This window comes from Trichoderma citrinoviride (genome assembly GCF_003025115.1).
Source record: "Trichoderma citrinoviride strain TUCIM 6016 unplaced genomic scaffold BBK36scaffold_3, whole genome shotgun sequence".
Lineage (NCBI taxonomy): Eukaryota > Fungi > Ascomycota > Sordariomycetes > Hypocreales > Hypocreaceae > Trichoderma > Trichoderma citrinoviride.
In genome coordinates this window covers 539,558-560,563 of record NW_020194711.1, presented here as the reverse complement: position 1 = coordinate 560,563, position 21,006 = coordinate 539,558, and the positions used below count along the sequence as shown (strand labels likewise).

At 55.1% G+C, this 21,006-nt stretch overlaps 9 protein-coding genes across 9 annotated transcripts; 5 read left to right on the top strand and 4 right to left on the bottom strand.

The window, feature by feature from the left end:
* Positions 1-60: 60 nt before the first annotated feature.
* On the top strand, positions 61-1,975 carry BBK36DRAFT_1132980 (acyl-CoA dehydrogenase NM domain-like protein; the record flags this gene model as incomplete). Its single annotated transcript, XM_024892053.1, has 3 exons — positions 61-1,069; positions 1,140-1,525; positions 1,639-1,975. The coding sequence occupies exons 1-3, from the start codon at positions 248-250 to the stop codon at positions 1,973-1,975; spliced, it is 1,545 nt and encodes a 514-aa protein (XP_024751898.1). The 5' UTR covers positions 61-247.
* A 1,068-nt stretch (positions 1,976-3,043) lies between these two features.
* Positions 3,044-4,229, bottom strand: BBK36DRAFT_17620 (mitochondrial carrier; the record flags this gene model as incomplete). Its single annotated transcript, XM_024897841.1, has 2 exons — positions 3,044-3,798; positions 3,863-4,229. 2 exons carry the CDS (start codon positions 4,227-4,229, stop codon positions 3,044-3,046), a joined length of 1,122 nt encoding a protein of 373 aa, XP_024751897.1.
* A 1,679-nt stretch (positions 4,230-5,908) lies between these two features.
* On the top strand, positions 5,909-6,587 carry BBK36DRAFT_1156833 (14 kDa subunit of cytochrome bd ubiquinol oxidase; the record flags this gene model as incomplete). Its single annotated transcript, XM_024893959.1, has 3 exons — positions 5,909-6,018; positions 6,231-6,393; positions 6,492-6,587. The coding sequence occupies 3 exons, from the start codon at positions 5,909-5,911 to the stop codon at positions 6,585-6,587; spliced, it is 369 nt and encodes a 122-aa protein (XP_024751896.1).
* A 783-nt stretch (positions 6,588-7,370) lies between these two features.
* BBK36DRAFT_1166482 (cysteine proteinase) lies at positions 7,371-10,083 on the bottom strand (the record flags this gene model as incomplete). Its single annotated transcript, XM_024894922.1, has 4 exons — positions 7,371-8,396; positions 8,457-8,726; positions 8,789-9,520; positions 9,733-10,083. The coding sequence occupies 4 exons, from the start codon at positions 10,081-10,083 to the stop codon at positions 7,371-7,373; spliced, it is 2,379 nt and encodes a 792-aa protein (XP_024751895.1).
* A 1,192-nt stretch (positions 10,084-11,275) lies between these two features.
* BBK36DRAFT_1191201 (SAE2-domain-containing protein) lies at positions 11,276-13,425 on the bottom strand (the record flags this gene model as incomplete). The annotated part of the gene is made up of 3 exons (XM_024896711.1): positions 11,276-11,823; positions 11,908-13,203; positions 13,338-13,425. The coding sequence occupies 3 exons, from the start codon at positions 13,423-13,425 to the stop codon at positions 11,276-11,278; spliced, it is 1,932 nt and encodes a 643-aa protein (XP_024751894.1).
* Positions 13,426-15,062: 1,637 nt separating this feature from the next.
* On the top strand, positions 15,063-15,829 carry BBK36DRAFT_1166480 (hypothetical protein; the record flags this gene model as incomplete). Its single annotated transcript, XM_024894921.1, has 5 exons — positions 15,063-15,109; positions 15,163-15,176; positions 15,302-15,432; positions 15,490-15,628; positions 15,684-15,829. The coding sequence occupies 5 exons, from the start codon at positions 15,063-15,065 to the stop codon at positions 15,827-15,829; spliced, it is 477 nt and encodes a 158-aa protein (XP_024751893.1).
* A 1,486-nt stretch (positions 15,830-17,315) lies between these two features.
* BBK36DRAFT_1134497 (AhpC-TSA-domain-containing protein) lies at positions 17,316-18,567 on the top strand (the record flags this gene model as incomplete). Its single annotated transcript, XM_024892331.1, has 3 exons — positions 17,316-17,852; positions 18,025-18,340; positions 18,416-18,567. Coding segments are annotated over exons 1-2 (746 nt in total), but the record flags the coding sequence as incomplete, so codon positions are not given.
* Positions 18,568-19,135: 568 nt separating this feature from the next.
* Positions 19,136-19,820, top strand: BBK36DRAFT_1166478 (21 kDa subunit of NADH dehydrogenase; the record flags this gene model as incomplete). Its single annotated transcript, XM_024894920.1, has 2 exons — positions 19,136-19,189; positions 19,311-19,820. 2 exons carry the CDS (start codon positions 19,136-19,138, stop codon positions 19,818-19,820), a joined length of 564 nt encoding a protein of 187 aa, XP_024751891.1.
* A 318-nt stretch (positions 19,821-20,138) lies between these two features.
* BBK36DRAFT_1104390 (hypothetical protein) lies at positions 20,139-20,582 on the bottom strand (the record flags this gene model as incomplete). The annotated part of the gene is made up of 1 exon (XM_024889181.1): positions 20,139-20,582. A coding segment is annotated over one exon (444 nt), but the record flags the coding sequence as incomplete, so codon positions are not given.
* Positions 20,583-21,006: the final 424 nt, after the last annotated feature.

Below are 21,006 nucleotides of genomic sequence, written 5' to 3'. Positions count from 1 at the left end.
TCGACGGGCTCGACGGTCCAACCAGATGCATCAGCCGGCCGAGCACCAGCTCCGGGGGAACCCCAGCTTAAAAGCAACGTCGTGCCTCTGAAATGCAGCTTCACAATCGAGGCTGACTGTCTTGCCCTTGTCTTTGTCTTGTCCTGTTCTCCTCCTTCTTCTTCACTTCTCTTGAATCTACAGCATCTTATACACCTACCCTTAAACAACAAGACATAGACCTCCTCCTCCTCCTCCTCCCGCAGCAATGGCTCCCCCGGCCAAGACCTTCACCCGCGAAGAGGTGCGCAGCCACACCTCCGAAGACTCCCTCTGGTGCATCATCGACAGCACCGTCTACGACCTGACCGACTTCGTCGACGCCCACCCCGGCGGCGAGAGCGTCCTCAAGCAGGTCGCCGGCCAGGACGCCACCTCGGCCTTCTACAACCTGCACCGCCACGAGGTCCTCTCGCGCTACGCCGACCTGGCCATCGGCACCGTCCAGGGCGAGGCGCCCGAGGTCCTCACCCCGAAGCCCGGCGACCTCAGCCCCGTGCCCTACGGCGAGCCGCTGTGGCTCTCGCCGCACTTCAAGAGCCCCTACTTCAAGGATTCGCACCGCCGCCTGCAGCGCGCCATCCGCCTCTTCACCGACGAGGTCGTCAAGCCCGAGGCCCTCGAGTGCGAGGCCACCGGCCGCCACATCAGCCAGGCCGTCATCGACAAGATGGCCCAGGCCGGAATCCTGCACATGCGCCTCGGCCCCGGCAAGCACCTCCACGGCGTCAACCTCCTCGGCGGCGCCGTCAAGGGCGAGGAGTTTGACTACTTCCACGACCTCGTCATGTGCCAGGAGATGTGCCGCCCCATGATGCGCGGCTTCCAGGACGGCAACATGGCCGGCATGACCATTGGCCTGACCGCCGTGCTCAACTTTGCCCGCGACGAGGCCTGGAAGAACAGGATCGCCGGCGAGGTCTTTAGCGGCAAGAAGAAGCTCTGCCTGGCCATCACCGAGGCCTTTGCCGGCTCCGACGTCGCCGGCCTGCGCACGACGGCCGAGAAGACGCCCGACGGCAAGCACTATGTAAGTCTCTTTATATCATACATCCTCTCCCATGGTGACAACACGATTCTCATCATTTGCAAAACTCCAGATCGTCAACGGCACCAAGAAGTGGATCACCAACGGCGTCTTCTGCGACTACTTCGTCGTCGGCGTCCGCACCGGCAAGGCCCTCAGCGTGCTGCTCATCGAGCGCGGCCCCGGCGTCGAGACCAAGCCCATCAAGACGTCCTACTCCCCCGCCGCCGGCACCGCCTACATCACCTTTGACAACGTAAAGGTCCCCGTCGAGAACCTGCTCGGCGAGGAGAACAAGGGCATCCACGTCATCCTCAGCAACTTCAACCACGAGCGCTGGGTCATGTCCTGCGGCTCCATCGCCGCGTCGCGCTTCATCGTCGAGGAGTGCCTCAAGTGGTCCAACCAGCGCATCGTCTTTGGCAAGCGCCTCATTGACCAGCCCGTCATTCGTCAGAAGTGAGTCTCTTCTCCCACATAAGCAAAGCCACTAGAACAACCTCAACAAGTCCCCCGTCTCAATGAAAAGAAGAAGAGAGCATTAAATTGTGCTGACATATTTCCCACCACAGACTCGCCAAAATGATCGCCCTTGTCGAGGCAAACCAGTCCTGGCTCGAGACAATCACCTACCAAATGTGCCACATGCCCTACAAGCAGCAGGCCATGCACCTCGCCGGCCCCATCGGCCTCCTCAAGATGAGCATCACCCGCGCCGCCCACGAGATCGCCGACGAGGCAGTCCAGATCTGGGGCGGCCGCGGCCTGACCCAGTCCGGCATGGGCAAGTACATTGAGCACTTCAACCGCACCTACAAGTTCGACGCCATCCTCGGCGGCGCCGAGGAGATCCTGGGCGATCTGGGCGTGAGGCAGGCCATGAAGAACTTTCCCAAGGCGATGCTGTAAAAGATGGAACAAGACCTGTATACATAAAGGGGGGTCAGAGAGGGGGGCAAGGCAACGTTTGCATATATTGTACGACAAATCTTGTTCATTTGGGATGGGAATATCTGGGAATTTCGGAGCATTGTATTGTACGGCGTTTTCTTGATTTACATATCTATGTATATCCTTTTGAGGAGAGACAGCTTCAGCCATGTATGGATGGTATCATGTACACAACTTACAGCCATCGGAACAAACAGGTGCTTTATATATCAAGTATATCTGTAACATCCATGTTACGAACTTGAAGCATACCTCAACAATACGTTTCACGCACATCAACCCCGAGTTCGAAATTCCACTATAGAGCCCAACAGACTCAACGTCGAACACTTCATCTAGCTTCTACCGAGTCCTATACTCATCAACGCCCTTTACATCCCCCTCCCTCGCCCAACAGCACACATCATCCGTCTACAAGCGGCGTAAGACCCCATGTAAACCATTATAACTTGTAACTGTACATAATTGTCCATAGCGTGTTCGTCTGCATTGCCTTATTGCGAGATTGTACACAGATAGCCCCCTTGCCACAATAAAGGCCCAGCGACGTGCTAAAATGCCCAGCCTAATCAACACCTTCCCCCTTTCCAATGAAGTCGCCATCCTTCTGTAACAGAGACCGAACAAAGGAGACATAATACAGAATACCGCTATCCACCAACTTCCCTCCGGATGCAGAAGAGACATCAAGAAAAAACAAGTAACAAAGTAGGAAAACTGTACGTGGCTAACAGACCTGACCCAAAACTTTATAGAGAGCGGCGCTGCTGCAAGTCCCGGTTGGCCCGGTTTGAAAAGACGCGTTCTAGAACCTACAAGTTGGCCAAAAGAGGGTGTAGAGGGGAGAGACGGCCAGAAATAAGCGTTATCTGACCATCATGACACTCTGCACCCTGTTTCGATAACATATGTCCATGACATATGGAAAACAGAGAGCCGCCAAATGCACAACACCAGCATGCTCTTCTGCGTATGAACAGCCCGATGCATTAGCCCGTGCTCGTAACACGCGAATCGAATGGGCCCTTATGAAGCCTCCTGAAGTGCCCGCTTGATCTCCAGAGCTTGAAGCTTCTTCTTGTTGAGCTCCCTCATCACATACTCGTATGTGAGCATCGTGACAGTCGCAGCGGGAACGGCTCGCATCATGTTTGTACCCATGCCGGCGTAAAAGGCCCGCCATCCTTCTTCGTGGAGAATAGTCCGGCAAGTCATGATGACGCCCTTATACTTGGGTCCGGACGCCGGCTTAGTTCCCGGTGCCGTCATCTCCACCACAAAGGCCTCGCCAGCTACCGGCCGTCTCTGGGTCTGCAGCCGTGTTCGAATGACCTCGTGCGGATACGTGGCGCTACTGGCCAGTATTTTCGACAAGATGGAGGCCGAGAGGATGCCTGCCCAGTGTGCCTTTTCGCCTTCCTGTACTTCGCCCATGCCCTGTCCGGTGAAGGTAGTCTTGAGAAATTCATACGTGGGAAACTGAACGGCAACGTGTGTCAAGCCGAGAAGGGCCGGGGTGAGGCCTGAGTAAAAGGAGGAAAGGCCTTCCGACGTATACATCTTCCTCGCCGCATCAATGGTCGACCTGTAGTGCCAGTCGTGCATGACCGGCCGCGCTGTCGGGGTATTGCCAGGGCGAGCAAACGCGTGATGGCCTCTAGCCGTGTTCGGATTGCTCTGTGACATGAGGCGAGTCTTGATGACCCATATCGGATTCGTCGCAATGGTGCTGCTGGCGCCGGCAATGATGGAGGACCAGAAGCTTATGAGGTGAGGGTTTTCTATTCAATAAGTCAGTATAACAGTATTGGCAGTTGGACCAAGCACTAAGCCTCTCCCACGCACCATAGTACTGATTCAAGAACATCTTGCTCTTGTTATAAACGGTGAACCACACTGCCCAGGTGGGCAGGTATCCGAGCACAATCGGCCCCAGACCCCGGTACAGTCCGCGAATGCCCTCCTCGCGCAAGATGACCTTGGCTGTTCCCACCAGCCCATTATACAGCTTGGGGTGGCCGACGTGTCGACCCTTGTCCACCAGGGTGAAGCCGCCCTGGGCCTGCAGCTTCGTCTTGATCACATCGAGAGGACAAGTAACGATACCCGACGTGAAGCCGCCAATGGCTCCTGAGAGGGCGTTGAACTGGGAATCGGAGGCGGAGAGTGTCCATCGGTGCAGCGGGGTCAAGCCCCCGGCGATTGCGGGCATTGGATGATCGGCGAGTCGATAGGAAGCTGACGCATGATCTGCAGGCGAGGGCTGAGCTTGCTGGGAGGACTGGTCGTGAGACATAGCACCCTCGCCAGAATCAGGAATGACGGAAGAGAGGAGGAATATGAAGTTTGCGGCGAGCGATGTGGTGATTGTACGCTGTCGGGGAGGCTAGAACTAGGCGCCGACGGTGACAAGGTGTTGTGTCGAGGATTGCTCGTGAAGATGATATGAAAAGTGGCTGACTGCTGGCTGCGTCTCTCGAGAGACTGTCCCCGGCGCTGCGTATGACGTCGAGGACGCCGCTCCGCGGCTGTATCTAGAAAATCTCGAAAGGCGAAAAGAGTGTTCGCTCCTCACTCCGGCTCGCTCTGAATCTCGTAGTTGTTCTTGAATCTGGGATCCGTTCGGTCCAGGAAGTCCGGGTACTGCGGGGAATGCTCCCACGCGCAGTATCCGTCCTTGCCTAGCGAACGCCGCCGGCCATTGACTTGTGCAGCGGGAAGAGAAAGTCGCCGAGAGAGCGCGAGGCTGTGGGATGGATCGCGATGGTCGGGGGCCTTGGGAAGGGCGTGCGAGGAGTGGTGGAGGAGAGAAGGCGTCGAAGATGGACGAAGGAAGAGGGAAAAGAAGTTGGAAGCGAGAGAAGAGAAATGGTGGAGTGGACGATGGAGAGCCGGTTGGCAGTCGGTTGCTGCAGTGCGCCGTAGGGCGGTTGAGACTTGGGGCCTTCAGTGGAGCCTCGAACGGCCACAGTGGGTTGAGCCCAGTAACGCCGACTTCCTTAGCGGTCCAGTGCCTGCCCTGTGCAGTTGATGGCGCTTCAACGTGCTGGGCTTGAGCCGGGCCGGTGTCAATATCCCATTGAGTTTATAATCCTACGGCTGCGCTAGCAATCAAATCAACCGGATACCATGGGAATGACTTCATGGGAGGCAAAGCACCGAGACGTACATTACTTTGAGATCGACATGATGCAGGGACAGAACAAACAAATTGATAGAGAGAGAAAAGAGACGCTACGTCAGAGACAAATGACGCAAGGATACAATGCAGCGCTTGCCGTATCAGACCCGGCCCCGACAGCGCATTGGCTCAAAGACCGTTTTGTTGCTTTGCTCTTGGGCCATGACAGACGGCTCTTTCTTATAGCAGCGCGAGAACACAGAATTCATCTGGTCAATACCTTACCCGGTCTTCACATGCTGCCCCTCGGCTCTACAACTGTGACTGCGACATCACATGCTGACGTATTGCAGGCAAAGAACAAGCAACCGGCCCTTGTCCTGCATCTCCCGTGCAGCAACTGATGGTTATACTACATAGACGGAGTACCTATCTAAGATTACGGGATACCTACACTCAGCCAGTCCTCCAAAGCCCCACATCGGGCCTGCGTCTTCCGGGCCACTCCGCATGCTGCTCTCAACCAGACCGGAGCGGCACAACAAACCGTAAATAACCGCCCACCGTTTCAAACGCTAAAAATCCAGAAAAACGTTCTCCCCCACCAAGAACCGACCGTTCTACCACGTGACATCCCGAGCTCTCCCAACTTTTGCGGTCCCGCCGAATCATCCCATTTCGCGCATATTCCATCAAACGGAACGATCACACTCTCAACGAACAAACAACCCGGCCCCGTTCGCCCTCCCCTCGAAAGAAAAGCCGACACGATGGTCTCCCTCGCTCCTTTCGTCCTGAAGCGGCCTTGGCTGACCAAGATGCTGACGCCCGCCGCCAATTGGTACGCCAACGCTGCCGGATACCGCCAGCTCGGTCTGAGGTACGAATGCCGAAACTTTTGAGCTTTTTGCGCAACTTGGGAGGAAATCTGGACGCCATCAATGAGCCTGAAAAGGAAGAATGTTTTTAGACGCAAGAGCTAGGGAATTAGGGTGGAGGAAGCAGGAAATGAAGAGCTGGGGAGATTGTCTCGGAAACGGGAAGCGCATGAGAAATATCAAAACGGGTTCGCTAACGCTTTCATGCCAAAAGATACGACGACCTCCTCGAGGAGGAAAGCGAAGCCATGCAAATCGCCCTCTCGCGCCTCTCCGCCAAGGAGGCCTACGAGCGCGTCTACCGCATCCGCCGCTCCGTCCAGTGCAGCACCATCCACAAGCTGCTCCCCAAGGACCAGTGGACCAAGCCCGAGGAGGTACAGCTCTCTCTCTCTCCCTTCCTCCTCTCTCTTTTCTACAATTTTTAGCTTTGGGATATGTGGTCACGGGAATTGATATTGACTTTACGTTCTAGGATGTTCCCTACCTGCGAAACATCCTGGCACAAGTCCAGGACGAGCTCGCCGAAAAGGACGCCCTCGACTCCATGACCGTCATCAAGAAGCACTAAATCAACGACAAACATACCTATACACCGAAAATGATGGAATGAAACGCACCTTATCTGGCTCGGGGCGGGCAGCAGGCAGGATCAAGCAGCAATGGCGGCGGCGGCGAAGTGGAATGTTTATTGCTCAGAGGCCTACGCAGGTCTCTTGTATTAAAAAGAAAGAAAAAGGTTTAGACATGCTCTAAAGACCCTCGACTCCCTTTGCTCAACACCTTGAATACCAGCGTCTCCATCGAGAAGTGATTCAATCAAGTCATATTTGATATCATTATCGTACTCAAACTGGCTACTATTGGTACAAGAGTGTAATGCAAATCCTGGAACCAGGAAACACATAACGCTTCCCCCCAAAAAGATGCTTTTTTTACCCTGGCTCAGAAAGCAGCTCCCTCAATTAAAGCTCCAATCAATGGCAGCTCGTACCAAAGCAATCTCCTCAGATCTCCCTGCCCACTTTTTCTCCCCTTCCTCTTGTAGTCTCGACAAAAATCATAGAGGAATCCTGCCGAGACGCCGCAACGCCAGATCTGAACCCGCAAAGACACCTGCCAGCCCACCTGCCACCTTGTCCATCACCCGCTTTTGTGCTTGTTCTCTCTATTACTTTTTCCTCGCCCCTCGCCATAATCAAAGCTCCAAAGGGGGCGCAGTGGTGGGTTATTTCCGTATCATGACATCACGTAAAAATCCCTCGATAATACAAAGCTTCCACTCCATATCCGACCCCCGGCCATAAAACGCATTAGATATCGTGATGGTGTAAAGAGGTACGCAGCGGGATGCTTATATACGCTGATAGAACAAGATGTATGCAACCTTGTTGTCCTTGATGCTGTCCTTGACTTGTTTGTCCCTGGCAGCCCCGTTGGTTGCGCCGTTGACGACGCTGCTCCATTTCTTGCCACCGCTTGTGGGAGCGGTGACTTGCTTCCAGCCGTCTTCATCGCCGGTATCATCGTCGTTCATTGCTCCAAAACGGTTGCTGGTAACATTCGAGGCTGCGTCCTTACGGGCGTCCTTGGCGTCTTCCTCGACGCCACTCTCAGCGATGTCTTCAGGTCGGATGCGCCGAATGACGGTGTCGTCCAACCGAATCCACTCGCGGCCATCTTGTCGCCTCACGTCCACTGTGTAGTGACCGCCACTGGCATTCTTGCCGTGGTGATAGACCACGCTAATGAGCCTGTACCGGGGCATTGAAGCATTGTCTAGGTTCTGGCGGCGTTGTCTAGACAAAGCTTCGCGGGGGATCTCAAGCTCCAAAGGATACCCAATCTTCTTCCAGATCTTCACAGTGCCACGACCTTCGGCGTCGAATTGGAATCGCTTGAGATGGAGAATCAGGACAGGGGGGAGCGATTCGATAAAGACTTGCTTCGTGGCGACGACATCTTTTCCGCGTGGGGAGTTGAAGTCTCCTTGAAGACGCTCGGGCCGAGTCAGCCCACGCAGGGCATCGACGACATTGTTGATGTCGGGGGATCCAATATCCAGCTGAAGGGGTTGGTAGCGCTCGGTCGTGATGGAGTCTTTCAGCCCTGGCACGCGGAATTCGGATCTAAGAAGACCACCGAAAATCTTGGTAATGGGGGTTGACGTGTTATGACCTGACAAGCGAGAGACCGCGGCACGTTGCTTGCGGCCGACCTCGAGCCAGTCGTCAGAAGCGACACCAGATCCGGTCGAGGCATTAGACGAAGGCACCTCTTCGTGCCCAACTGGCAGATCCCTCATGACGTGGGTGCACTCGTCATCCAGTGACTGAAGCAGAAAGCCCAAGAACTCCTCTGCATCTTGTTGATGGCCACGCTACGGAAACAAAAGGTTAGCCACGCCATACCACGGGTCAGTGACAAGCTTATGACTTACTCGCATGCTAGCAAATCGGGGAAGATGCCGGATGGCTTCGTAGACAAACTCGGGGGTGAAAGGCTCGCCGTAACGCTCAAAATCCTCGTTCTTCAGGAGTCGATTAAGCTGCTCAACCGACGGCGCAGACTTGAGCACTTTGAACTCCCTCATAAACATGATTAAAGCGTCAATCAACGGCGTCTCGCTCTTGAAGCTGTGAGCAGCCTTCTTGCCGACTTGATCGAGGAAGTCATAAAAGGGCACACAAGACACGAGCACTTGCAAAACCTGATAATTTCGAATTAGCAGCAGGTTCTTCAGAGGGGAGATGACTTTTGAGGGGGACTTACGGAATTCATGTAACACATATTACCAGTGTTGATGAGTCCGCGCGGCTCGAGGAAGTCTACTTTGTCAATGTTCTCGACTTGGTAGGACTGAATTGCTTGGGCAAGAGAGTGAGCGTTTGACCTCGAGAACGACGAGGCATTGAAGTTGTTTGGACCATCCGTTGAGCCGCCATTAACAGCATCGGCACCGGCGGCTGAACCATTCACAGCAGCTCGCGCCGACGGCTTGGCAAAGAGGTTGGCCCAGCTGGTAGGCGGAGCTCGAACGACGGGGCTTGGAGTACCGTTCGTCTCGTTGGATTGAGGTTCGGCAGTAGCAGCAGCTGCAGAGTCCTGGTTGTCGGCCTTGGCAGCGTCTCCGTTGATGCCCTGCTGATCCTCCGCCACAGATGCTGCGGAAGCGGATGGCTTGGGACTGTGCTTAGGCGGCACTGGCACGACAGGAACGGCGGGCGCAGCTGGGCGAGTAACAGGTGCCTTTTTCTCTTCGGACGTCTTGGAAACATCTGCCGAGTCAGAGGCTGAACCAGCTTCTTTCTTCCCGTTTTGCTGTTGAGCTTGGGTGCTAGCCTCAGGTTTGGCAGAAATCGCAGGCTCTTCGGCGATTTTTTGTTCAACAACTACTACAGGCGGCATAATCGAGCCGTCCTCCGCAGCTAGGAACTTGTTCTGCCGCTTTGATCGAGGAACTCTCTTGGGAAATGGAACGTCGGGGTGTGAGAGCCAGGGCAGCTGTTTCACCGGGGTTAGTCAGACATTCGATTGCAGACAAATGTCATTTCTGGAAGACTCACCGGTGGCCGAAAGGGCTCGCTTGACTCAACAACCAGAGTGACTTCTTCAGTAGCAACCACGGCGGTAACATCAGCAGGCCCCAGCGCCGGGATAGGAGCAACTGCAGGGGCAAGAACAGGAGTGGCCTCGGGGCCGAGAACAGGAGCAACCTCAGGAGCAGGAATAGGAACAACCATTGGGGGAGGAGCATAGTTCATAACAGACGGGGGCACAGCGCCGGATGACTGCTCGCTCCGAGGAGTCTGAGGAGTCATGGGCGTGGGCGGGCGCAGCGGCAATGACGAGTGTGTCGAAGACGGTGTATGAGGCAATCCATTAGGGCCGTAGGCAAGCGGAGTTTGGTATGGCACCGTCGGATTGGGTGACGCTCGATGGTAGCCCGGCGAGACGGCGACTCCCGTCATGGGGGCGAACTGCTGCATTGGCGGCGGGGACCGGGCGTAGTTCTGATATGGCATGTACCCAGGGTGGACTCCGGCCTGGTATTGCGGTGGCGGCATGCCGTAGTAGCCCTGGGGAGCGTACGCCGCATAGTTGGAGTACATGTTGTTCATGTGCTGGTGCTGGTATTGCTGCGGGTGATGGTTCTGGTACTGGTGCGGATGCTGGTGATGGCTCTGATGCTGGTGCTGTTGTACTGCGGCGGCCTCCGTCGAGGGCCGCCCGCCATGTTGCCGCCGTTCATGTCCATGCTGCCGCCAAAGTCTCCGGTTGCCGTCGGTATGCTCTGCCCAGCCGGCAGATGGCGGTTACTCAACCTGCCGGCTTGGGGGATCGTACTGTTTCGAATATCGCCCAGAGCTGCGACTCCCGCATCTACATGCACTGCCGGAGCCGAGGAAGTGCAATGTCAGTCTCACAGCTGGTGGCGACAGCCCTGAAGCGGCGGGCGAGAGCGCAGCGTTGTCCAGAGAGCAAATGCTGCGAGCGTTGTCGGAACTGCGCGACACGGGTGTTTGTCGAGGCGCAAGAGGGTAACGTGACCAGTCGACAGCGACGGTTCTCCAAACGGCGATGGGAAGCAAAAGTTCTTAATACAAGAAGAGAGTCAGCTTTCAAGCTCGAAATCCAGAGCCTGACCACCGTGTGCGCCTTGGAAAGGGTTGAGGCCGCAGCTGGTTGGTGGTGAGGAGGAAAACTGGGCTGTAGAAGCGGACGGCGATGTTTGGAAGCCGCTGCTGGGATGCAGTCAGAGACGCTGTGAGAGCGGCGGTGCCCGGATTTTTATGGCATCCGTGCCCTCCGGCTAGGGGGATCATCCGAGGATTGGCCGGTAGACGCGCGATGGATCTGCTGCGATGGCGGCATGCGTACATGTAGAACGCAAAGTAGAGGTTGGTACTCCGTGATGAGAATAAAGTATAATGGAAGCATATGAGCCTCATCACTGGCCTCAATTCAACGTTCGAGAGACACCAGAGTTGGTCGAATGTACTGCAAAGGGACTTCCATCTCCACGTCGCCATGGCCGCCCCGAACCTTATAACGAGTTCAAGCCACCTGGGCATGCTTAAACGGAAGCCTCAGAGTGATATCAAGGTTCAGAATCAAACAAGGCTGGGTTGCTAATCAACTAACGGCATGGTCCAATTCATTGTATACGCCACCAAGGACTACAAGTTACCCGAAACCAGGACGATTCCAGACCCCAACGCCTGCTCTCTTGAGTGTCAAGCTCATGCTTCTTCTCGTCTATTCGTCCCTGAACAGCCACATGCCACCGGGGCGCATAGCCTCTCTATGCCTCTCCGCAATTGCTCGCTTCTCTCGTTTCAGAGCCTCCTCTTTGTCAGCCGCCAGCTCCTGTGTATTTGGGAAATCAGCGTTCCAGAATCCCGGCGGAGACTGCATGCGAGAGAAGCGATGTCTATGCCTGCCGTATTTGTTGGCCAGCTCTTCGGTCTTTGCTTTAACCCAGAGTTCATCTCGTTCATCCTTCGCCATGGACGCCAGTCGCCACGCATCGTCCCCCAAGTACTCCTCCAGCAGCTTCTGTTCTTCTTGCCGCTGCGCCGCTGTCAGCGGTGGATCTGGCCGTTGTGATAGCGCCAATGCCCTGAAATGCTTTCCACAGCAGTGCATATCAGTGCAGCCTCGGAGCGCTGCCCTTTCATTCTTGTCTCTGACAACTTCCGAAAACGCAAAATCTTGCCCCTCATTCGCCAAGGGGTTGACCTTGAAATCATCAAGGCGGAGTTCGGACAAAGGTTTGTGGCGGAGGCCAGCGGTGGATACTCTACCTTTGAGAGGGGAGCGATCTCGACCAGGAGCTCTTTTATCCATTGTCCTTGAAGGTGTCGCCATGTCTGTAGACAAAGTTTGACGCTTTTTGGTCTGTCGCATCATCTTCTCAAATGGCAGCTCCCGAGGTTCGGGGAAGAGGAGATCCAGGGGTGTGTGTTCACCCGAAGTTCGCTCCGAATGGCGCGCTTGAGGAGTTCGTGAAATAGTAGCCGCATTATCGGGAGTCGAAGTGTTCAGCAGCGTATTCAAGCGGCCTTTGGCCATTGAAGTAGGTGTTTGCATAGCTTCCAAGGCTCTGTTGAGCCTCTCCTTTCCGTAAAAGGCGCCATCCTCAGCTAGTGTTGCGATACCACGGGCCAATGTAGCTTTCGGGGGACCTTTTTTCTCATCGGCAGTCCACCCAGTCATTCTCTTATTGCCGCTTATCGGAGTGAGCACCGATGGCCCCTGGAGACACCCAGCCGGCTGCTGCAAGGTATCCAGACGTGCGTAATCCAGCTTCAGGGCAGTCCTTGCACTTCCATCCGCAGCTGCTAGAGCCTCCAGGTCCTTGCGCTTCCGAGGGGTTGTTATCCTCTGTGCTATATCATCAAGGTCGATGCTTTCATGGATGTCAAAGTGATAGTGCTCCGAGGCAGTAATCGGGCTAGAGCTCGTCGATTCGGCCTTGATTCTCGAATAGGCTGCAACTGCAGGTCCATCCTCTTCCACCCGTCTCCGTTTCAATATTTTTTCGGAAACCACAACCGGAACGTCCGAAGATGGTTCTGATTTGATTACAGGCGCGCCTTGATCTCGGTCATCTGTCGGCAGAAGAGGCAATTCTTCCGTCTCAGATTCGTCAGAATCGCCTTGGGTAGACTGCAACAGTGGATCCACTATGCTGCCGACGTGTTCGCGATCCAATGTCTCCGGCAGAATGGGAGGCAATGTTGGTTCAACACCAGGGGGCGGCATATCGGAAACAGGTCGTGTCGCGTGTGATGCCTCGGGGCGGTCATCCTCCTGTTGTTCCAAGACTCGCATGCCATGCTTCTCCTCAAAAGCCCGAACTTGACTTTCCAACGTCTTTGCCCGTTCCTTCCACAAATCACGTTCGTCTTTTCTTTTTCGAAGAGCCTCCTTTGCTTTCTTGAAATTGTCTGCGAGGGCGTTGAATCTCAGTTTAGATTTGATAAGCTCAGCGTTCTCGGATCCGGTTGAGGTAGGCGGAGGTGTTTTGGTGGCGGAAGAGGCTGGAATTGGCTGCGCGGGTGCGATGCTGGAAGCGGGGACGTCTTTACTCGCCGACGCCTCATCTTCGACGGGGGTTGCTGAGCAGGTTGTAGAGGCGCTGGAGGATATGGCTGCTAGCTGAGCTCGCAGTTTGCGGTTCTCTTCCTCCAGGGTTTCGATGGTTGCCAATTTGCTCTTGAGCAGCTCCTCATCGGCGGCATATTTCGCGGCCCGCCGTGCAAGCTCTTGGTCATGTTAGTCCGCCACGGCCAAGCTTTGAGAGCACATGACGTACCTGCTTGGAGCTCGCGGTCAATCACCTCCAAAGCATGATTGAGAGCTTCGCGCACAACCGGCCGTCCTCTTTCTGCCCAGTCGTCCATTTCAAAGGCCTTGATAGGGGGTTTGACTCTGCCAGGCAGCGAAGCCAGCTGCTGTTGTTTGGATTGTATTTGGCGCTAACGGACAGAGCGCGATCGCTCCCGCCGTTTGACGCGCCACAGCAGCGGGATAAACGCCAGGCCACGTGACCAGCATTAAGGCACCGGTAATTCCCCTGCCCCTAAACCAAACACGTGCTCTACGAGTTGGGGAAGCAAAAGACCTGTGCCTGGAGGGTGAGCTTGAGCTTAATGTGAGCTGCCTTTCCTTATGAAGTAGGTAGCTACTAGGTAGTAGTAAGCAAGGTAGGTCATAGAACACAATGGTGATCCTCTATGTGGATGATATCGAGCTTCCAATGTCGAAAGCAGAACATCTTCAAGTAGTCACCGTATTGAGGCACCTGGTTTCTGCGTCCCGGTACTTTGTAGACTTCGGCACATGAGAATTGGTCCCATGTGCTTTGACCTGGAATCTGCAAGTACATAGAGGAAGAGGTGCAGCTAACGCTCGAATGCGGAGCGCGCATCTGTTGGTTCTGCCTTGAAGAGGCTTGTCACTGCAACAGCCCTGCTACTGCACTCACACGCATAGCCACAAAACCTCACATGCCAATTCAGACGCTGCTTCTTCATCTGCGAGCTTGATCGATGCCGCATATCGGCCTGCCCACGAACTTCGGCACTTCGCGCGCAGCTGAGGCGGCGCAACGTTAATCCGCACAGCCGGCAAGGGCCTCCCACACTCGCCTACGCTCTAGCGGGCCACCGCCCAGCACCGCGCTAGACCGGCCTAGGCTGAGGGCCCCAGTAGCGGTTATCGTCAAAAACTTTTCCCTTTTTCGTCCTCACGTCTTTTTTTCCAATTATCGATTTGTGGTATCAGCATCTTCGTCCCACAGCCTCATCGCCGCTTCATCTCTGACGATTCTCCTTCCCGGTGAGTGACGCTCTGCTCTGCTCTGCCCATGGCCGCTTCGTCTGGACAATTGCCTTCGATCCGGGCACGCGCATGCCCGACGCTGGTTGGCGATGCTGAGATAGCGCTGCCAATGGGTCGCGAGTTGCCCCTCAGCCTCAGGCGCGGCCAAGGGTCCTGCATCTTCTGGACTCACCTCGCAGAGCTTCCATAGTCGCTGACTTCTATCATCTCGAACTCGCAGCTTTATTTCTCTTCTCTCCAATCACCATATCAACCATGGACTACCAGCCCCGAGGAGCGTGTTACTCTTGTGAGTCTGTTTTTTTTTTACCCGTGTTTCATCAATTGCCACTCTGTACCACCTCACTTGAAATGCCCCGCGTTTTTGCTTTTCGCCAGGTACCCTGCATTTTGGGCTTCCTCTTGAGAGGTTCAGGGCAGCCCCTCCAAACTCACTGCACCACACTCATCAGGTCCTGAGACCAGGCATGATGTCCCTTCAAAACGTCAGAAATTCAGGCCTCTAGCCTTTAGCTTGGCCACATTTCAATTCATTCCGTCTATTTCATCTTCAGCTCAATCTCATTTCTCTTCATTTTCCATCACTATCGAGTCAATCAATCAAGTCAAATCGCTAACGAGTTCCTAGGCGGTTCCACCGGCCACCAGGTACGGCAGATTCTCATATCGACCAAGTCAAGTCGACACTCAACTGATCATGTCTAGGCCCGTGACTGCCCCAGCAAAGGCCCTGCTAAGTGGTACGTGATAATCATTCTCACATGGAAATACATCAGATTTACTAACATTCTACTTAGCTACAACTGCGGCGGTGCGTATTATCCAAGACCTGCTAGTGCTGCTGATTCATGCTAACAGCGGTGATAGGCGAGGGACACATCAGTAAGTCTCAGAGATACTGGCTGGTTCTTTGTTTCATCCACTGACTTTCCCCAGGCCGTGACTGCCAGGAGCCCGCCAAGGACAACAAGTCCTGCTACAAGTGCGGCCAGCCCGGACACATCTCCCGCGACTGCATGCAGGGTGGAGGTCCTGCTGCCGGTGGCCAGTCCACCGAGTGCTACAAGGTATGCAAGCGAGTCTGAGCAAATATCGGAGTCTGTGGCTAATGTCTCGTTCTTCAGTGCGGCGAGAAGGGCCACATTGCCCGCAGCTGCCCCAAGTCTGGAGGTGGCTTTGGCAACAACTCTTACGGCAACAGCGGCTATGGCGGCGGTGCCGGCAAGACCTGCTACTCATGCGGTGGTTACGGCCACATGTCTCGTATGCATCACCCACCCCGACTGCCATTGCGTATCATTTTCTGACCCAGTCGCAGGCGAATGTGTTAATGGCATGAAGTGCTACAACTGTGGCGAGTCTGGCCACTACTCCCGTGACTGCCCCAAGGAGTCTGCTGGTGGCGAGAAGATCTGCTACAAGTGCCAGCAGGGCGGCCACGTTCAGGCCCAGTGCCCTAACTAAATTGGCGGAAGCTGTCCTCTCCCTTGCGACTCGCTAATGGAGAGGAAGTTGGCGTGGCAGCTATGATACCCACGATGACGGTCTATTCGGGCTTTCTCTTTTCTTATGTCTTATATTCCGCGCATTTTCCCAGGCGCGGCCAAAAAGTTGATTCGGCATGATCGATATGACGATACATCAGCAATCTTGCAACTCACGTTGCCAGGTGCTTGGAGGCTAGCAGGTTTGAGCCTATGCTCTGGAACACGGTGAAAATGAGACCATCTTGGGGCGGTTACCTTTGATGCGGCTGATGATCTGACGCTGGTGGGAAGACACAGGATTTGCCAAATGATGTGGTTTTTCCGGAGGATATGTAAAGGATGAAACGATATTTTCCTTGATGCGACTCTGCACCCAGACACTACCTACCTTGGTATTCTCGAAGACGGAGGGCCAAAAAGCATGCGATGTACCTTGTTGATAGTAAGACGAAAACTGCACCAGCACTGAAGCTGCTGACGTCTGAACGCGAAGCCCGCGCTGGTCTGGACTCATCTAACCGCGACGCAGTGATTCAGTGATTCGAGGCCAGAAGCAGTGTTGCGCGCTCCCGCACGCTTCGTCTCAGCCTCACAAGCCGCATGTTGCTGAATTGAATGATCCTGTCGACATCGCGATACGATAAGGGCAGGCACATGCCCACATCATGACCAGGCGCTTCATACACCACTTTAGCATATATGTGCCGTTGAAATCAAGTGCCCGGAACTGCAGATGCAAGTCATGACACGGCGCAGGGTTGATGTCAAGTTGCCTCCACTCGTACTGACTGACCTGTAGCTCCCCTAGCAACACCCAACGCCTCCCAAGGTGCTCACCAGGGCCACCCCCGTGGCATTTTCGTTACTGTTGTCAATTTGCAGTCACTATTAAATGGTAGCACCTTGCCCTTTTACTGTCGGCCAAATACAACAGCCACTATCAGGACAGTACGAGTCTCTGGATGAAGGCTCCCGGCCGGCAAGATGGGCGAATCAAGGCCTGGCTCGAGGCGCTACGGCGGCTTCAGGTCTGTCAGACGCTGGAAGTTAAGGCAACCATACAGTGGAAGTCCATCTCGAAGCGCTATCAAATCTCAGACCCCAGCACCAGACCCCAGCTTGCCAGCCAACCAGCCCAACCCCGGTCCACGGCTTTATTCCGCAAAATGGAGCTCCGCGTTAAAGCAACGGAGATGGTCAAAGCTTCGACAAGCTCCTACAGGGCGGTCTGGACCCCTGATTGGCCGATGGGCTGCAGGTCTGCCCGGGCCAATTGGCACAGCTCACGGGGGCGGGTGCGTGTGCTGTGCCTGGCCGCAATCGCAAGCCATGCGACGGCAGAATTTCCATGTCACAACGACCGCCTGGCCCAGACCTTTTTTTTTCCTCCTCTGTTATTGTTTTTCTCCCCTTCGCCTGACCTTAGCTCACTGCAGCCGCCTCCTTGCTACAGACCGCGTTGCGCCTGTACTACGTGTCATTTTCTCGTCTGGTTCTTGAGGAGAGACGCGGCAGCAAGGATAAATCGCTGGGAACTCGCGGCCAGAAAGCACCGCCAGAACCAAGTATCATGCCTGTCGAGCTGCGCAAGCGCAAGGCCCCCGTGGCGCCGCCCGCGCCCGCGCCCAGCAGGAAGAAGGCGGCCACCAGCAAGGCGAAGAAGCCCGCCGCCGCAAAGGCCAAGGAAGAGGTCAAGAAGCCCGAGGCCAAGGCCGACAAGCCTCCCAAGGACGACGAGGCCACCGACACTGCGCCCGAGTCCGCTGAGGAGAAGGAGACGGTGAAGGAGCCCAAGGAGGACGCCAAGGAGGAGCCCAAGGAGGACAAGAAGAAGCCGGCTGCCGCGGGCAAGATTGCCGTTGGCGACGTTCTTGACCTCGAAGAGTTTGGCGGCGAGGTGCAGACCAACGATGGCGAGAAGACCACTCTGAAGAAGCTCGTCGACGACAGCAAGAGCGGCGTTGTCCTCTTTACCTATCCCAAGGCCTCCACTCCCGGATGTAAGTTGTTTGTGTCCTTCTTCCCACGGAGCCTTCTTTGCGCCCCCTTGCTCCCGCATATGCCAACCATAACACCCACCCTCTTGCATTCATGGGACGCGCCCAGCCGCGCGCCGTCCTGGCTCGAAGGATTTTCTGACGCGACGCGTGTGCTGACTCGACAATTCATCAGGCACTACCCAAGTGTGTCTCTTCCGTGATGCATATGAGCCTCTGACTGCTGATGGCCTTGCCATTTACGGCCTGAGCACCGACTCTCCCAAGGCCAACACCACCTTCAAGGAGAAGCAGAAGCTGCCGTACCCCCTTCTTTGCGATCCCCAGGCCACCCTCATTGGTGCCATCGGGCTCAAGAAGCAACCCAAGGGAACGCAGCGCGGAGTGTTTGTCATCAACAAGGAGGGCAAGGTCCTTGTTGCCGAGCCTGGCGGCCCTGCTGCTACCGCGGACAGGGTCAAGGCTCTGGTCGAGGAGTTGAAGGGGAAGAATTAGTCGTCATTTAGTGGCTTATGACCTCGGTGTCGTTGTGGTCTGTCTCGCAAGTTCATCGGTTTTTTTTTTTCTTTCACAAGTTGGCGTGGGAGTTGATGGATGTGAGGGATTGCAAGCGTGCTTTCTTTGTGTACTGGTACTGGGAATCTGTATAGGGCCCATCGTTCTCGTATGTATTGCTCGTCCATGTCCTGAGGGATACTATCACGTTGCCTAGTTGGTTTTCCTTGTTTGACACTGAAGAGTGTGTCATGGTGATACATGATATCTTCAAGACGTGTACTCCATTATCTGGGGCCCTTCTATGTTAATGATTGGTGCTGCCATTGGCGGCATCAGTGGCAAGTCTAGTCTCAAGAGTCAGATGATAAATCACTCCCATGCCGAACTAGATCTGCGTGAGAATCTTGAGAAAGGCTGACGGCAGCCCCACGAGAGGTCTTTGGCGATACTAGATTAGACTCAATCCTCGTATGTAGCAGTGAGCTCTCGAGTCTACTGAGATAGCACCACACAGCCACATAGATTGGTTCTCTGCAATTACGCAGAAACGGCTCGCAGCTTCCAAGATTCGACGCATTCGGCGTCTTATTCTGTACATTTCTGTCAATTGGCTTCACTCGTCGATTTCCTTGTCGACTGCAGGGTACCTGCTTGGGAACGGGAGCCTTCGGCAAAGCCTCGGGTAGACAATCGCCAACACTCCAACCAAGAGATCCAATCAAGGCCGAGCCAATTCTCAAACGACACTCGACATCATCGTACTGAGGCTCTCCCATCGCTCGCACAAGATGGCTTCTCAGGCGGCAGCAAAGGTCGCTGGCGGCGTCGTTTCCATCACAAAGGTTCGAAAGACTCTTCCTTACCCGGCTTACCTTTAGCGAATCGGCTTCGACCTGCGCTTCAGCTTCTGTCTCTTTGCGATCTCTGGATTCACACACACAAGGCTGATCTCAAACCGCGCAGAAACAAACGCTCCAGTCCACCGGCATCTGGGAGACGATCCGCAAGGCCTTCTCCCTCGACCCGAACCGCTCCAACGGCGTCCCCCTGAACCCCTACTTCCGCAACCCGACCCCCGGCGCCCTGGACCCCCAGACGTACGACGACCCCGTCACGCTGCCCGCGGGCGACATCGCCGACAACCCCTACTGGAAGCGCGACGTCCGCCGGGCGTACCCGAAGCTCAGCGTCGTGACGCAGGGCGACGCCGTGTCGCTGCTGACGGTGGGCAGCGCCGCGCAGCCCAAGGTCGAGCTGATTGGCGAGGCGGGCGACAAGGCCCTCGTGGCGGCGAAGCAGGAGGGCGAGTCGACGGGGCTGGCCAAGTTCCTGGAGAAGGCGCCCAAGGACGTCGCCAAGGATGTTTTCGTGAACGGGCTGCCACCGGTGCCGAGCGGACAGAACTTGAAGGCTGGGGGGTGGGATGTGCACGGCTACGAGCTCAATGAGGAGCAGACGTACGGGGTTGGGTGAGTATTGCGCCTCCGACTGTTTGAAAACTGGATTGGTTATGCTAATTTTTGGTGAAATAGATATCCTTGCAGGACGTTCAAATAAGACAAGACAGGGTTGAAGCGTGTAAATACAGATGGATGAAGAAAGATGATAGATTTCCCAATTTCCATTTCCTATGAACTCCTGTTTCCCTAATCTCCGTGTTCAATGCCGTAACTCCACGAATGCGAAATCCCTCCATGCGTTGATGGACCATGAGTACGATGATACCCTCCCTCCAGTGATGATACATTGATGATACCAGACCATTTTGCAAACCAAATCATCTCAGTTGAGCATCCTCTCGATAATCTTGACCTTGCCCTGCGCTCTTTTGACCCGGTCATCGAAATCCTGCACAGCCTCATCGCTGTTTTCCGTAGAAAGTGTATCTGGCTCGACTAAAGCGTACGCCAGCTTGACATTCTTCACCAGCCGTGGATTGTTTGGCAGCGGCGGCAGCGTACATGCCTCTTCTGCGCCCCTTTCCGAGGCAGAGGCAGTGGTCTGCCGAGCTGTGTTGTTGTTGCTGTTGTTGCTTGTAGGGAGCCTGAGTCGGTTTGCCCAGACCAGAGACTTGCCGGCAAGGCGGCCGCTCTCGAGGAACTTCTCAAAGCCCTTTTCCATGCCAAATGAGCGGCCCTCTATGCGGCCTGCGCGGGCGCCATCTTCGACGCCTTGGTTGTAGCCTTGGGCGTAGAAGCGGCCTTCGAGGTTGAAGACGTCTTCTAGAGGATCAGATGACATGTTTGCCTTTGATCGTGGCTTGAATCTGGTATGATGGTTGTTCGAACTTTGAGTATAACTCAAGGCTCTTAATCAACATACATACGGGCTTGACCACCTCCCGAATCGGGCACAGGCTAGCGGCGGCAGAATTTTGTGACACACCCCGCCATTAGCCATAAAGCGATAGCGGGGCAGTGCGATGACTCGAATTGTCCTGCCTCTTATCTTTGCCTTGTCATGTCTTGTCTTGTCATTTGCACATGCGCCCTTCATTGATTTCTGTACCCTGGTCGAGTCTGTCACTTACACCCGCGCGACGCTTCTCTGTGCAGTTCGTTGAAGCTTTATAAAAGAGACAATTGATATTGGCCCTGGCGTTTCGGAGTCTCAGCAGCATCGCAACCAAAAGCATCGAGTTCGGAGTCGCACAAAATCG